Below are 17,029 nucleotides of genomic sequence, written 5' to 3' on the forward strand. Positions count from 1 at the left end.
TATCCGTAGAAAATTTTCTTCAATTCAATGCTATACAAAATTTTTCAGTATGGCTGAAAAACTGCAGTACCCAGATCTGACAGGGTCTGGTTAACACAAGGTAAGACTATGTACCTGACTACAGTACCCAGATCTGACAGGGTCTGGTCCACACAAGGTGGGACTATGTACCTGACTACAGTACCCAGATCTCACAGGGTCTGGTCCACACAAGGTGGGACTATGTACCTGACTACAGTACCCAGATCTCACAGGCTCTGGTCCACACAAGGTGGGACATTATAAGTGCAGTCAATAATTTTTTTTGGGTGGAAAATGGTTGCAGCTACTTTAAAAAAGGTAGTTAAATAATAATTAGTTTATGAAAAAGTAATTTTATGGTAAAAGGTCCATCTAAATCACATTTGTTACTTGTTTGTAGTTCAAAAATTTTCTTAGAGTGACATTTTCATTTCGAAGACGACATTATTATATTTATAATATACGCAGCATTTATAACAACTTTAAAATCATCGTTACGTGACAACCAGTGGACGGATTTTAGATTGGTCAACGGATTTGAATTTATTACGACCAGGACTATTTTTTTGCCACCTTGGCCGACTAAATCGGCCAAGGAATAACCGGCTACGGTATTTTTAAATTTTACTTCTATTTTATGCAATTATTATCATGTCTACAACTTTAAAAACATCGTTACGCGACAACAAGTGGACGGATTTTAGATTGGTCAACGGATTTGAATTTATTACGACCAGGACTATTTTTTTGCCACCTTGGCCGACTAAATCGGCCAAGGAATAACCGGCTACGGTATTTTTAAACTTTACTTCTATTTTATGCAATTATTATCATGTCTACAACTTTAAAATCACCGTTACGCGACAACCAGTGGACGGATTTTAGATTGGTCAACGGATTTGAATTTTTTACGACCAGGACTATTTTTTTCCCACCTCAGACGACTAAATCGGCTGAGGAATAGCCGAATACGATATTTTTAAACTTAACATGAAGAAAATTTGGGCCGATTATGTTCATCGGCCGAATCCGGCCGAAGTCGGCCGATTTCCGGCCGGCCGATAACGAAAACAGCTTGCTAATACTGTTCCAATTTGGTTACACTTTTAAGGGAAGGTTTATAAATGTCTTAGGGTTGGTTTTAGGCTTTGTTCCTGACCTCCATCAGACTCCCCAATAGGATAAGGATCAAACAACTAATATTCTAATATTATAGCTTCTAAAATCCTTATTTCTAAACCGATTTTAAAAAAATAAAGGTCTAGCAGCACAGTTATGGGACCTGGAAAACGATTGAAGCAATCGTTATATGCGTGGATTGAATCATAACAAAGATATTAAAAACCGCATGAAGATTTAGGGTTAGCAGAGTTATAAAATCAAAAAAAAAATTTAGCTCAAGGATACAAACTTTTCAGATAATTGGCAATTAAAATCCTTATTTGTATCATAAAAGGTAATAGCTGCACAATCATTCCAAATGTTACAGCCATTTTAGAGAATATTGACTGCACTTATGGGACAATGTACCTGACTACAGTACCCAGATCTGTAAGGGTCTGGTCCACACAAGATGGGACAATGTACCTGACTACAGTACCCAGATCTCACAGGGTCTGGTCCACACAAGGTGGGACTATGTACCTGACTACAGTACCCAGATCTCACAGGGTCTGGTCCACACAAGGTGGGACTATGTACCTGACTACAGTACCCAGATCTGACAGGCTCTGGTCCACACAAGGTGGGACTATGTACCTGACTACAGTACCCAGATCTGACAGGCTCTGGTCCACACAAGGTGGGACTATGTACCTGACTACAGTACCCAGATCTGTAAGGGTCTGGTCCACACAAGATGGGACAATGTACCTGACTACAGTACCCAGATCTCACAGGGTCTGGTCCACACAAGGTGGGACTATGTACCTGACTACAGTACCTAGATCTGACAGGGTCTGGTCCACACAAGGTGGGACTATGTACCTGACTACAGTACCCAGATCTCACAGGGTCTGGTCCACACAAGGTGGGACTATGTACCTGACTACAGTACCCAGATCTCACAGTGTCTGGTCCACACAAGGTGGGACTATGTACCTGACTACAGTACCCAGATCTCACAGGGTCTGGTCCACACAAGGTGGGACTATGTAACTGTGTGTTGGAATGATTTTTCTTGTATTCCCTGGCAAGTTCGAACCCATTAATTCCCTTTTCCTTACACCAGAGAATGAGTGTGTTACGCGGCATTCCTAACTATCTCCGCGCTTCGCTTGTAAACAAACAAAGGCGCGCACATTTTTTCCTTGTTGATTCCCATGTGAAGAGCTACGTGAATAAAAATAATGTATTGGATGGATATACATGCGCTCTAATCCGTGGAAGATCTCAAATAAGCCTTCCTGCTTAGTTTGACGTATAATGTGGTAAGAATTTATCTTTAATTCTTAATAATAAGTGTAGTATGGTATATTTTTACGAAGAAATTTAAAACAATAATTTTTCAACAAATAGACCATTTAACTGCTAACTTTTGACATACGAATATTTTCCTTAATTTTATTGATCATTTGAATCTAAAATTATCAATTTCTGATGCTATTTAATATGTTTCGTGCCAATTTAAAGTTTTTTAGAAATTTTATATTTTTAATTAAATTGAAATCACGCAACCTCGATATACAAAAATAATAAACCATTAATATTATGTTATTAATTTTTATATTTTTGTTTTAGATGCACCGTTTTCATGGTAATAAATACACATTTGTAAACATTCACATGTTGGTCATTCGGAGGGCTTGGAGATTAAGATTTCGTGTACGGCAAGGCATGCGTACCGAAACAATGAAAACGAGACAGAACAGATGCGGCTAAGAAAATATCTGTGAAGTTTTGTGAATGTGTTGGTTGTGATACCTTACCACACACTATTATAATCGTAATCAGTACAGTTAATTATTGTGACAATCATGGGTCCTAAAAAGAATAAAGGCGCTCAACTGGGGCTACGGCTGCGCCCAGCCGTCGAGGCCCTAACCAGTGAACTAAATAAAGTGATGAAGTTGGTCAGTGAATCTTCAGAGCTTGATGTTAGACATTTCACTAAGGAGTCAATCCTTGTCCATGACAAGTTCGAGACATTCGATAGCATTATGGTCGGTTTTAGCAAGCTTGGAGTGAGAATCCAAGAGCTTGAGGAGTTTAGTGACATTTATTCTAATATAATTACTGTGCAAAAAGATTATAACGCTCTAAAAGATGCTCTAGATGCTATGGAGGAGCTCAGTGACATTCAAAGTGTTGTTGATTTAGTTGGTGATAATTTGCCTGACCATAAGGCTGAACTATATGATCGTTGCATAAAGATTGTGAAAGTTATTAAAGGGTCATATTTTCCCTTACCAGAACCAATTATAAACACTTTGTCTGCTTTGATGAAACGGCTGGCCGAGGTTAAGCTTGAACCTGTGAAGCCGCCTACAACGACGGCGGGTGCTTCGACAGCATCGCCATTTGTGTCGCCGTTTGGCACACCACAGTTCGGCACCGGTTCTATATTCACGCCAGGATATATGAATCGTGTCGACGAACGTCTTCTTCCAAGCTTTGACGGCTCAGAGTCAGCCTACGTAAGTTTCAAGGACAATTTTAAAAAGCTTACCGTAGGACAGGACCCGTCATATTTGCAGTTATTGTTGAGCAGTGAAAAGGTCTGCAGAAATAAAGAGTTGAGACTTCAGTTAATTCAGATTCAATCACATGAATCTCAATGGGCTTATCTCGACGCACGTTTTAAGTCCAAAACACGTCAGATGCTCTGCCTTTTCAACCAATGGGAGAAGAAGCCTAAACCGTCGGACTCCAACCAGATTGTCACAGTCTTAGCAGAGTTTGGTGGTGCAGTTAGCCAGCTCGAGCAGCTGACTAAAGATGATGATGATGAGGAAGTCACCACAAGCCAGTGGTTGACCATTATTCTTTTGGAAATGTTATCCAAAAAGTTGCCACGTGATTTCCAGGACAAGCTCAACCTGGCGTTGGGCTCAATGGATACCCCAAATATTCCTAAGCTGTTGAAGATTATAGAGGAACAGCGTGGCGCCATTTTGATGAGGTGTTCATTCGATGTAGACACCCCCTCCAAGAAGAAAGGTAATCCTGCGGCCGCAGCTACAGCCGTTGGTAAACCTGGGTCTCCAGCTAAGACCAAGAAGAAACAGCCTTGCCCGTCGGAAGGTTGTAACTCTGATCACCTGTTGTTCAAGTGCTCCAAGTTTAGGGATATGTCTGTTCCTGAACGCAAAGTCTTCATCAAGAAGATAGGCGCCTGTTTGCTCTGCTTACAAAAAGGGCATCGGGTGGCCGATTGTCCCAGAGCCGATAAGCTTGGCAGCTGCACCATTGACAGTTGCAACCAGCCTCATAATTCATTATTACATGAATCGGTTGCTAGTGGACAAGTTGCGGCAGTGTATGAGTCACAATTGTTTAGCAAGAACAATTTTATGCTGATGTTGCAGCAGGTCCCGGCGTTGGCGGCTGACAAACGTCAAGTCACCGTCAATGCCATGTGGGACAGTGGAGCAAATTTGACGTTAATTTCTAGAAGTATTGCCAAGAAGTTAGAGTTGCCATCTACTGGTCGCACAGCTACTATTTCTCTGGCAGATGGAAAGAGCCAAGCGTGTCCTACAGTCAAGATTTGTTTGGTTGACCGCAACCGGAATTCACATATTCTGGAGGCGGCGGTAGTGCCCAGCATTGGTACTGAAGAAGGGTTGCGTTCTATTGATCCTGCAGCCGCCGCCGATATTTTCAACATGAAGCCTGATAATTTTTCTATGGTCGACGGCAAGATTGATGTTTTAATCGGCCATTTAACACCAGCTATGTTTCCGTGTGCAGATAAAATGGTTGGTGATTCTAGACTGTACAGAAGCTTATTTGGTACAGGCTATTTAGTTGTGTCTGCAGATGGCAGGACTGTTGCTAATCCTGTCGCCTGTAAAGCTGTGAAGTTGGAGGTCAGCAAGATGGAGTTCCTGAGTACTGAGAGTTTGGGAATACAGCCGCCATCAATGTGCAGCGGTTGTAAGAACTGCCGTCATTGCGCCGCCATAGCCGCCGGGCAGTCCGCCTTGGACGTGCGTAAGCGGCAGCTGATTGAAGAAGGTCTGACATTAGATCTTGAGAACCATATTTGGACGGCCTCATATCCCTACAAGCAGCCGCCAAGTGTGTTATTTGATAATTCAGAGCAGGCCTATAAGATCTGCTTACGTGACCGGCAGAGAATGATTAAAAAAGGTGAATACAGCACCTTCTGCCAAGTGTTTCAAGAAGCTGTGTCTCGTGGAGTGTATCAGAAAGCTTCGCCAGAAGACCTAGCTTATACTAAGCCCGTGTATTACTCGAGCCTAGTCTGCGCATATAAAGAGTCTATTTCCACACCGTTGAGGATATGCGCTAATTCTAGCCTCTGCTGCAAGGGGCTAAGCCTCAATAGTATTATGATGGACGGCCCAGTTCCATTATATACTCTGATGCACAATCTTATCCGGTTCAGAAGTTTTAAGTGTGCATTCGTGGCTGATATTCAGAAGTTCTATAATTCATTATTAGCTACCTATGAAGATTCTCAGCTGAAACGTGTTTTTTTCGCTGATACAGTTGATGGAGAGCCAGAGGTCTACCTTACCAAAACCATCAACTTTGGTGAGGCCTTGGCTGGAGATATGGCCGTGACCGCCCTCAGACTCACTGGTCGTATTTTTGGTGGACGTTCCCAGCAGGATGTTCAAGATGTTTATGGATCTGAGAAGATTAGAGGTTGTGACGTTGTAGCCCAGCAGGATGTGTGGAGAGATGTTCAGCAACCACTCAGTTCTGAATTTGTTTTGTATCAAGATCCTCCATCGGTCAAATTGGAGACTTGTACTTACGTGGATGACTGTTTGAGCGGTCATAACAGTAAACCTGAAGCTGTCCAGCTGGTCCAAGAGCTGGAGGATATGATTGCACCTGGCAATTTCAAGTTTAAATCTGTTGTTTATTCTGGAGATGATGTTGACAGTGTAAAAGTTCTGGGCCTCGTTTGGGACCCTAAACAGGATAAGTTGTTCCTACCTGTCAGAGCCAACCACGGCGAGAAGATTAAGGGTAGAAAGTTACTAGAGGATCTGGACCTGGAGGATCTCTGGAGAAGTCTACCTGAGTTGATAACTAAACGTGAAGTTTGGAGAATTGTGCAACAACTTTATGACCCAATGGGTCTAGCAGCGCCATTGCTGCTTAAGTCCAAGCTTTGTCTGCGCTCAGTTTGCATACATGGATGTAACTGGGATGATGTTATACCTGGAGAGTTGAGGTCGGAGCTCGTGTCCAGCCTCCAGGACCGTTCGGCACTTGGAAATGTGTCGTTCAGACGTTCGATGGTTCCTGATAAGCCGTTGGGGCTTCCAATGCTTGTTGGTTTCTGCGATGCATCTAACCAGGCCTATGCAGCCATCACCTACCTGAGATGGCCAGTTCCTGGAGGATATGATGTAGTTTTGTGTTGCGCCAAGTCACGTGTCGCACCAGTGAAGATTGAGTCTATACCAAGGTTAGAAATGCTTAGTTGTCTAATTTTGGCCAGGCTTGTGGATACTGTAGCCAGAGCTCTACCTTTCAACATTTCTGGCAAAGTATTTTTTAGTGATAGCAGCTGTGCCCTAGCTCAGCTATCCAGTGACAGTGTTATGTTAAATGTTTTTAACAGTCATCGTGTTTCTGAGATACAACAGTTGACGAGCCCTGAAGATTGGAAATGGGTTCCAACCCAGCACAACATTGCCGATCTGGCAACGCGTGGTTTGTGTACGATTGAGGATGTACAACCTGGATCTACATACCAAGAAGGTCCAAGCTGGTTGCGCCTGGAACAGGACCAGTGGCCCGTTAAGACGGCGGGTGAGGTAAATGCATCCATTCCCGAGAGCGAGCTAAATCCCAAGATGGCGAAGCTCAAGGTAATGTTCACACAGGTAGTGGACAATGATTTCTGGAGGTCCCTGGCAAGAAGGACCTACAGGCAGGCAAGGAGGACTGTTGCCGCAGTTCTTAAGGCTGCCAACTGCTTTAAAACGCTGATTGTCAAGAAACGTGGCGTTGCAACAATTGAGGATGGTGTTAGCAGCAATGATAGTTCTAAGCATTATGAGAACTATACTTTCACAAATACATACATGGATTCTGTTTGTGACCTGTTTTTGACTTCCTTCAACCAAGAGAAGGAGATGACCATGGACGCCGAGGGGAAATTTGACTCCCTTCAACCTTATCATCACAAGGTCCAGGTTTGTTGGCCCATTGTGGGTCATGATGGATGTTATCCTCTTAGGACATTTACAATATTGAAAATGTCCGGGAGAGGAGATGAGGCTCTTGAGGCCGCTGCTGGAGGCCCTAGGAAGATTATGAAGGACAGCCCAGGTGTTGTCTTGCTCAGCCGCCACAACAGGCTGGCGCGGCTCATCCTTCAACAGTCCCACGATGAATTGGGGCATGGAGGCCATCGTAAGACGTTGGCGCAAAGCCGCAGGTATGCATGGATCACACATGGCCGCATGGAGGCTATGAAAGTGGTCAAGAGTTGTGCTGCATGTTCCATTGAATATGCCAAGCGTTCGAGTCCCGCAATTGCTAATATTCTGCCAGATCGTGTCGAGCCCTCTATGCCCTTCAAGGAGGTGCATATGGACCTTGCGGGGCCGATCGAAGTTACGAAGCCTGGCGTTGGTACCAGGAGTTCCAAGACCAAGTACAAAGTTTGGTTGTTGATTGTGGCCTGTAGATTTACACAGGCTGTGTTTGTTGATGTGTTGACTGATTATTCAACTGAAGCCGTGCTGGTCGGCTTGAGAAAACTTCAGGCGTTTTACAATATGCCTAGAAGGGTTACCACAGACAGAGGCACCAATATGGCCGGTGCCAAGCGAATTATGGATGAACTTTTGAAGGATACCCGAATGCATTTTGAATGGCATCTGGTGCCCACCGCAGCACACTCGTTCGTGGGTACTGTGGAGAGGCAGGTTGGACTGGTCAAGCGTGTGTTGAACAAGAAGTTGGCTGGTGCTACTGTAACCTTCAATGATTTATTGGTGTTGTGTGCTGAGACTGCAAGAGTCCTGAATTCTAAGCCATTGACCTATGCCACCCAAGGAGATGACGTCAATTGCTGGAGAATAATTTCACCTGCTGATCTGTTAGGCGGCAGGACCAACGATGCAATCTGCACCTTTGAAACAGGTTGTAAAGAGCCCATCACCAGGAGGCTGGAGAACTTGGAGGAGTTGACCCGTCAGTTCCATCAGGTGTACAAGGAGCAGCTCATGCCTGAGCTACTCAAGTCCGTCAAGTGGCGCAGCAACAAGGTGCTGCTTGAGCCGGGAGACGTGGTGCTGATCGACGATAGCACAAATTTGATGAAGAAGTTCAGATTGGGGCGTGTGGAAGAAGTGCGCCCAGGTGGGAGGACCGTGGTTTGCAAGTTCAAATTATCAGATGACGCAGCCGCCACGAGTAACGAGACTTCCGCAAGACGTCTGCTTAAGATCAATCTACCCAAAGTTTAGTATAAGTATCGTTCTTGTTTAACTTTGAATTTTATTTTACGGTAGATTTATCAGATTTTTTTTCGAAAGACAAAAAACGCAAATTTTAACTCAATTTCGTTTAAACTTTCAAATCGACGCAAGATTTTTTCATTTGAAATGCAAACTTAAGTTATTTATACGTTTACGCAAGTTTTTTCAATGATTTAAGTCTTTCCGGGACCAGGGATTTTTTCGTGGAAATTTTCCTAGGTACCTACGCAAATACGAACATTTTTATACTTGTTTGATTGAAATTCGATATGATAAAAAAGTAACACAATGAGATTTTTTTACATCATATAAATATTTCTTAAGATTTATTATAATCACATAGATAATTTAATATTACATATATATTAAAATTATTTCTATTTACCTTTTAACCGATGTACCTAAAGAAAAATGCAGATTTTTTTCGTCTTGAATTAAGTAGATTCTTTGAGTTCGAAGATTTAAGCTTAATAAGACCGCTCTATAGTGTATCTTAGCTCTGTTACCTCGGCCAGACATACTACAGAACGGCAAAACTAAAGCATAAGATAATTTTATTTTGATTGCTTTGATTGATGATTCTAAAGTTTCTTGAATTATTCATGATTCTTTTAATTTTTGATTTGATTTAAACATCACTAATTATGTTTATTTTCAGTTGATGGAGCCCTGCGCCAGAAATCCTGTCGGAAATTATGCAGTATCAAAAAATTGTGATGGAAAGACATAACGTCCGTCAGGATAGCTGGAACATGGCATTATTAATATTTGAAAGATTGGTTAGTTTGTATCTTGAGGGGTACATTCTAACTGAGGCCCCAAATTGCCTTAATTTTGACTGTATGAATATGTACAAGTTGCTTTCTTCTTAAAACAGAGAGAAATTGCAAACTCAGCATTTAGAGAAGTTCTTTTCTTATAATTGAGCTTTTGTTTTATTTTGGTAATTTAATTTGCATATTTCAATTGCAATTTTATTTTACGCAATTTTAATTCACGAAGATTTAAAATTATGAAATTTTAATTTTCCGATGTTTGATGATTTTTACAGTCATATTTTGTTTAGATTTAAGTATCTATTTTATTAAACATGTTAGATTTAAGGATTTACCTATCTTATCTAAGAATGTCTAGATGTAAGCCCGAGTATTTTTCCGCTGGAGAAAATGCTTAATTTTGAGAAGTTTTTTATGAAAATTCTATTTTTCTTTTCTAGCAAAAAGATTTAGTAGAAAAAATGTCATTATTTAATCTTTCTTTCTTTTGATTAAAAGTTTGAGTTGATTATTTAATTATTGATGCGATTTTTAATATAAAAATCATTTGCCTATTATTATGTAGGTACCTAATCAAAGTTTAGGTACTATTGATTATTAATTCATGTATTCGCAATTACATGGTCTGTAATTCTAACTTTAATTGAGGTTATGAGGCCATGATTAATGAGATGTGTGAGTGGTAAATGTGCATTTCTGAATGTTGAATGCTTTTCCCATTCCTTATTCCTATCCTTATGTGGTAGTGGAGTCGGTTTGAGTTATTGTGGTGTTCGTAAGTTACCATAATTAATTTTAGGCCTGATGGCCATGCCATTTTAAACTCATGTAATTTATGCGTTATGAGATTGTGATTTTGTGGACACTGTCTGCACGCATGATGCTAAGATGAGTTATTGTGTTCGATTCCCAGTGACTAGACGGGTGTGTGTTGGAATGATTTTTCTTGTATTCCCTGGCAAGTTCGAACCCATTAATTCCCTTTTCCTTACACCAGAGAATGAGTGTGTTACGCGGCATTCCTAACTATCTCCGCGCTTCGCTTGTAAACAAACAAAGGCGCGCACATTTTTTCCTTGTTGATTCCCATGTGAAGAGCTACGTGAATAAAAATAATGTATTGGATGGATATACATGCGCTCTAATCCGTGGAAGATCTCAAATAAGCCTTCCTGCTTAGTTTGACGTATAATGTGGTAAGAATTTATCTTTAATTCTTAATAATAAGTGTAGTATGGTATATTTTTACGAAGAAATTTAAAACAATAATTTTTCAACAAATAGACCATTTAACTGCTAACTTTTGACATACGAATATTTTCCTTAATTTTATTGATCATTTGAATCTAAAATTATCAATTTCTGATGCTATTTAATATGTTTCGTGCCAATTTAAAGTTTTTTAGAAATTTTATATTTTTAATTAAATTGAAATCACGCAACCTCGATATACAAAAATAATAAACCATTAATATTATGTTATTAATTTTTATATTTTTGTTTTAGATGCACCGTTTTCATGGTAATAAATACACATTTGTAAACATTCACATGTTGGTCATTCGGAGGGCTTGGAGATTAAGATTTCGTGTACGGCAAGGCATGCGTACCGAAACAAACTGACTACAGTACCCAGTCTGACAGGGTCTGGTCCACACAAGGTGGGACTATGTACCTGACTACAGTACCCAGATCTGGTGCACACAAGGTGGGTCTATGTACCTGACTACAGTACCCAGATCTGACAGGGTCTGGTCCACACAAGGTGGGACGAGTTTGTCCCGTCATATTCAGATACTCCAAGGGATCTTGGTCTGACATTTTAAATATCAAGGTTTCATCAATTCTATAATTTTTCAAAGAATTAAAAAAAGACCTTTATGTTCATAAAAGCACAGCTATATTTCAAAATAAGAACGAGCTATAAATTTAAAGTAGAGAGATCGTCGAAGGGTCAGACAGCTTAAATATATTAGTTTTGTAAACCTCTTAAAAGGCTAAGACAAAGAATTTTTCTACCCATAATAAAATTTCAGAAGCTTAAATTTATTATACTTCTTGATTTAGTTGTATGGTTGCTATGCTTTGTAACTCATACCTAACTATCACAGAAATCTTCATGTCAAGTTATAAAATGATAAGACAATTATACCAGGCCTAAATAAACAATCAAAGTTACGAATGGGCTTAACATAGATATAGAAAAGCTCTGCTTTTAGAAATAAAAACCATGTATTGTTAGTTATCACTAAATCATAGATAAAACAATTTCACTTTAAGATAACCTTCCTCGCGAACCATAGATATAAAACTGAAGGATATTCATAGCCATTTCTCTGTTATGTACACGGAGAAATAAATTTAAGACGGCCAAGAAAATCTAAAAGTGAGTGTGAGAGAGAGAGAGAGAGAGAGGAGAGTGAAATAGAGAGGGGGAGAAAGAGAGATAGAGTAAAAAGGAAAGAGAGTCATTCTTTAGCAAATAGAGTGAGAGAGGGAGAGAGAAATTTGAAAAGGACAAACTGTTGATCTTATGTGTTCCAGTTTTACTAACATAAATTAAAATCATTGTTTTTTTTCTAAATTGTTGATATATAAAAACTATATTTAGCTTTTCATGAAAGTTACAGGATGTCTATTATCTTTTTGTTTATCTGTCTGTAATTAAGAATCTCGCTAACCGCGTTACCGACAGTGTGTTCATTTACAATGAAGCTACTTACAGGTTTTATAAGGCCAGGGGTAACAAAACTGTTTTTTTCATTTTTATTTTATCATTGAAAGAAAATTATCTATAATATGATACATGATGTAGTCTGAATTGGAACCGGTTCTAATCTAGCGGAAAAAATCTGTTTCGAAGCAATACTTGAAAATAAATGATAGAGAGGTAATGGAAATGTTAATATTATATTTATTTCATGAAAAGCATGCGACCATGTGCATCTGATACAATACAATATGTAAAGGTGTACCGTAACTTCCACATAAATATCATGACATCAAGATCATACTTTAGCCATAATTTTGTAAGCAAATGATTGTTGAAATAAGTCAAAAAAAATAATTTTTAACAACGGCACATTATTTTTACCAGAGCAGTTGAGTTTACTGTACAGTAAGATCTTACAAATAGCAGGATCCATAGCCTAACAATTTTTGGGAAATCTCCGGAAGGTTAGAGGCTCTTTGTGAATTAGATCAAACCTCCAGGACAGAAGACTCCTATAATCAATTAATCTAAAATACAATATTCCGGGGAACTTTTTCTGTTAAAAAAGTTTTTTTTTGTGATACAATTTGGCATTTTTTTGATATATTTTTTTGATATAAATAAATATCTTTTATGCGACACTGAGATTTTACCCCTACATGTTGCATGTTTCCTATTACTCTGGATTATAGGTAAATCTTCTTTACAAGAAATTATGATAATATATTTTTTCTACAACTGTCAGTGACAAAACTCAGGGATCTTAAGGGATAAGGCAATGACCGATAGACTGATGTATACCCACAATGATTTTACACAAAATTACCCCTCCAGTAGATTAAAATTTGTGGTTAAAACGTTAGAACACTTAATGATCCAACCAATCAAAATTCACTAAAGTTCCTGAAGCTGTTAAACCAACAAATAAGAAATTGTTATTATATAACTTTGGGGACTAGTGTAATAAAGAGCCCATTGTCCCCTATCTCTCTCTGGTCAATACTACCAAACATATAAGTAGTACTAAGGTTAAGTTAAGCAAATTGAGTACGTAGCCAGATCAAATGCGTTATATTACTTTGTAAGATCCTTAAAATCAAATATTAATTAAACTTTTATATACAGTATATTAGTGTTTTTTTTACCCTAGAATCTTTAAACTTTGTTTATATTTGGACCTCCTTTTAAGATGTAAAAATTGCCGTTCTTTGTATTTTATGATGACATGATCCAAACGTACAATTATTCGTATTTATAGTATATTATGTTAATACATATTTAGTTTTCCTGAATAATAATAATTATCTTGTTCTTAGTAAAAAGATACATATTCTTCATATGAAATAACTCAAGTTTCAACTACTATATATCTAATGGAATTAGGTCAACATTCTTTAATCACAAGTTGGTCACCTATCGCCCCCCCCCCCACCCCTCCTTATTATTTTTCCCAACCTTTTCTTTCCCTATTTGAAGTAAGAAAGATACTTTGGTGAATTTTTAAGTTAGGTTAGGGCCAACATGGGGTAGTGTCTAAAAAAGCTAGAAATCCCCAAGGGGCTGAAAAAAAATTGAATACTTTTAAAACAGGCAAACATTCATGGTGATTTCATCAATTCCAGAAATTTTTACAAGCAAGCTAGGTTGCGTGTAAGTATTTTATGCTCTCATTGACTAGATCTAAATCCCCTAAAACAGCCAAGGGGAGTTAACTTAAGCCCCCTTATGTCATAGTCGCCTTAAATAAAAAAAAATAAAAAAATACAGGGTGTTTTAGGAGAAATGCGTTTTTTTTAAACTTAACTGTACATAGAAAATAACCAATTATATAAAATGCTTTATACAGGGTGCGCCACATAAATTCGTACTTTTTCTTATTTTTTTTTTTTTAATCCTTGGGAACGTCAGTAACCGCAGGATCCAAATTAACCCATCTTTCAAGCTACCACGATTTATTTTGCCAAGGTACTACGGCCAAGCAAGCTGAGATAGTGAGCTCAAGTCTTTTCTAGTGTCTTCATTAGGTATCTTACACTACCTCCATCAAGTTTCATAAGTCTATCTCATCTACAGATGGGCTGAGGTCAGATTTAGTAGGACCAAGTAGTGGATCCAGGGTACACTATCAGCGCATTTCGAATCTGCCTTGTTGAACATATGCGCGGCCAGCTTACAGTACATGTCCTCCATAGTCAAAAACTGTTTATGGGCAAAAGGGTCATTACCCAAGCTTTTTATAGTGGGGTCATACGTCCTGATTGGTCAAGTAGTTTTGGCGCTATGGCCGTTTTTATTAAGGATTTATGTGGCGCACCCTGTATTTGGAAAACATCCTCTAGACATTTATGTTTCAAATATTTAAAAATGATTTTTTCAACAAATTATGGCTAAAAAATCAGGTTTTGCAAAGGCCTTATTTTGAAGATTTGTGGATTTGAAGGTTGTGCAAAAATATGAAATTTTTAAAATCAAAATTGTGCGGCTTGTAAAAATAACAAAGAAACCCGTTATGCATTAAGCTAACACCCCCTCCATTTCGGTTCAAGGGGGTGTAAAAAAAATCTGGTGCGTTAGCAAAAACTCGTGCACGCCTCTGATCTCATTTTCATAAAAAGAAAGCATTACATAATACTAATTTTTTTCAAATATTTTTTTTAATTTGTTTAATTTTGACTTTATATCACATTAGGAGGATCACATTTATTAGTAGCTTAGCTCTATCAAACATATCCGGATAGGATCAATAATTGACTTTAATTAAAAGACTTGCTTATTATTTAATTAAAAAATTAGAAATTATAATTTCTTATACTTTGAATAAATCAATTTGAAAACAAAAGTTAGAAAATTAAATGATTACACAAGATTACATTGTGCCTGTAATTAGTTCCATCTCTTTTGTTTCAGGGATATAAAAGGATAAGACAATGACCGATAAATTGATAAAAGTCCTCAATAAAGATACACAATATTACCTCTTCTGTAGATTACAATAACGGTTGAAACGTATGGACACTCAACTTAATAAACCAACCAAACAAAATTCTTTAATTATTCCCAAAGCTATTACGCCATCGAATAAGAAAACGTTCATATAACTTTGGGAACTAATGTAATAAACAGCCCATTGTCCCCTCTCTCTGCTTTTATTTCCTCTTTTTTTAATACTAAAACTTAATGTACACATGCCTGATATAGCAACAGGACCAGACATTGTAAAGTTTGAAGTGGTATGTTCAAGACCCAAACCCGTCAGCTCCAAGACAAATTTTAAAGTACATTATACTAGTGCCCATTATAGGCGATAAACCAAAGATGGATTGATTGATACTAAGATATTTGAATGAGACAAAATTTTCTATAGATTTGTATTGATCAGGGTTGCAATCAATGCAATGATACACAGATAGGACAATAGCAGATAAATAAATCTTACATTAAATTTCTATGATGAGAATTTTTCAGTTATGTGGAAAGAAAAAGAAATATTTTATCACTTTTATAATTTAAGGAACAAAACCATTATGATTGGTCGGTTAAAACTAGCTGTGTCCAAACTTTTCATCAATAATTTCAATGTACATCATAGGAGTACTTTTGTTTATCTTAATTGGTGATGTATACAAATTTATCGCCCATTGTCTAATCCCTCAATACCTTTGCAAAAACATGTTTCTGGCCTCTGTGGAAAGTTTTATCTTAACAAGGCCAAAATCCTGCGGGACACTAGCATGCTCCACAATACCCAAACTTAACCAATTCTAGCTTAACCTAGGCTTGGGTGAAGGTTAATTGTTGACAAATTTGTAACAAATTTGTAAGTTTGTCTGAACACTTTATGAATAAGAAAAGAAAGGGATGTCAATGACACGGTGAGCCATAGCTTCCACAAAAAAAAGTGTTTCATCCTAGCCAAATGTCATAATAGCAACAACAAAAAAGATAGATATATGGAATGAAATGATGTAAGTGTGTATTATTATCACGATAATTTGTCATTTGTACAATAATGATATTGAAAAACATTGATATCAAAGATTCTTTTAAAACAGTTAAATCTTGAAATATTTTAAAAATATATTTAAAATCCTTGAAAACATAATCTTTATTGGGATCGCAAAAATTTCTAGATTGTATAAAATATTAACAATTAAATCATAATGCTTTTGGTAGCATTTGAATCATTACCACAATTGATACATTGACAATATGTTAAACAAGTTTATGCGAAAGTTATGTTTCACCAAATGACTCAGTCTTTCATTTCAGCAGAGGCCATCATAAGATATTAGTTAATAAGAATATATTTTTAAAAGCGAAGCTTTTCTATAATTAGGGTCGGTCCGTACGTCCGTCCGTACGTCTGAGACAGATAGCTTTTTTTGTTAATTTAGGCATGTTAGAATTGTCCTATCGATTTCAAACTTTGCGTGGTGATTCCTGAAGTAGTTAGGTATGATTTAGAAAGCGTAGCAACTCTATAATCATTACCAGAATGTCCGTACGTCCATTTTAAACATGTTGATTTTTTACTTTTTTAACAAAAAAATTTTATGTGATCTAATTATCCGAATGTTCTGATTTTTGGTATACTGATTCATGGGACAACAAAGTACAATATTTTAAGCAAAGCAACTCTAAAATCAAGCCCTAAAAATGTAAGTATGTCCATAAACATTATCCTGTATCAAGAAGTTTTTCAAAAAATTTACTCACAATTTTGCTTTGACTCTTATTCATTTATATTCTGATTATTCAGTTCTGACACTATACAAGTGTTAATGTCCGTGTGTCCTATCGTTTCAGAGCTTCGCTTTTATGGATGTTGTCATCCTTGTTTTTCTATATCTTGAATTGACAGTCTATAATTTTCTAATATTAAA

The 17,029-nt window shown here is 37.8% G+C and overlaps 1 protein-coding gene across 1 annotated transcript in view; it reads right to left on the reverse strand.

Moving 5' to 3' along the window:
• LOC145324505 (ATP-binding cassette sub-family C member 9-like) overlaps nt 1-11,275 on the reverse strand; it is a 50,137-nt gene extending 38,862 nt beyond the window's left edge. Inside the window, exon 1 of the mRNA XM_080167089.1 lies at nt 11,156-11,275. Within this exon, the coding sequence (XP_080023215.1) occupies nt 11,156-11,254 (99 nt within the window). The 5' untranslated portion in view covers nt 11,255-11,275. The remainder of the gene's footprint in view (nt 1-11,155) is intronic.
• Between the last annotated feature and the right edge of the window lie 5,754 nt (nt 11,276-17,029).

Source organism: Acartia tonsa, chromosome 7 (assembly GCF_053477335.1).
Source record: "Acartia tonsa isolate MP-2025a chromosome 7, ASM5347733v1, whole genome shotgun sequence".
Lineage (NCBI taxonomy): Eukaryota > Metazoa > Arthropoda > Copepoda > Calanoida > Acartiidae > Acartia > Acartia tonsa.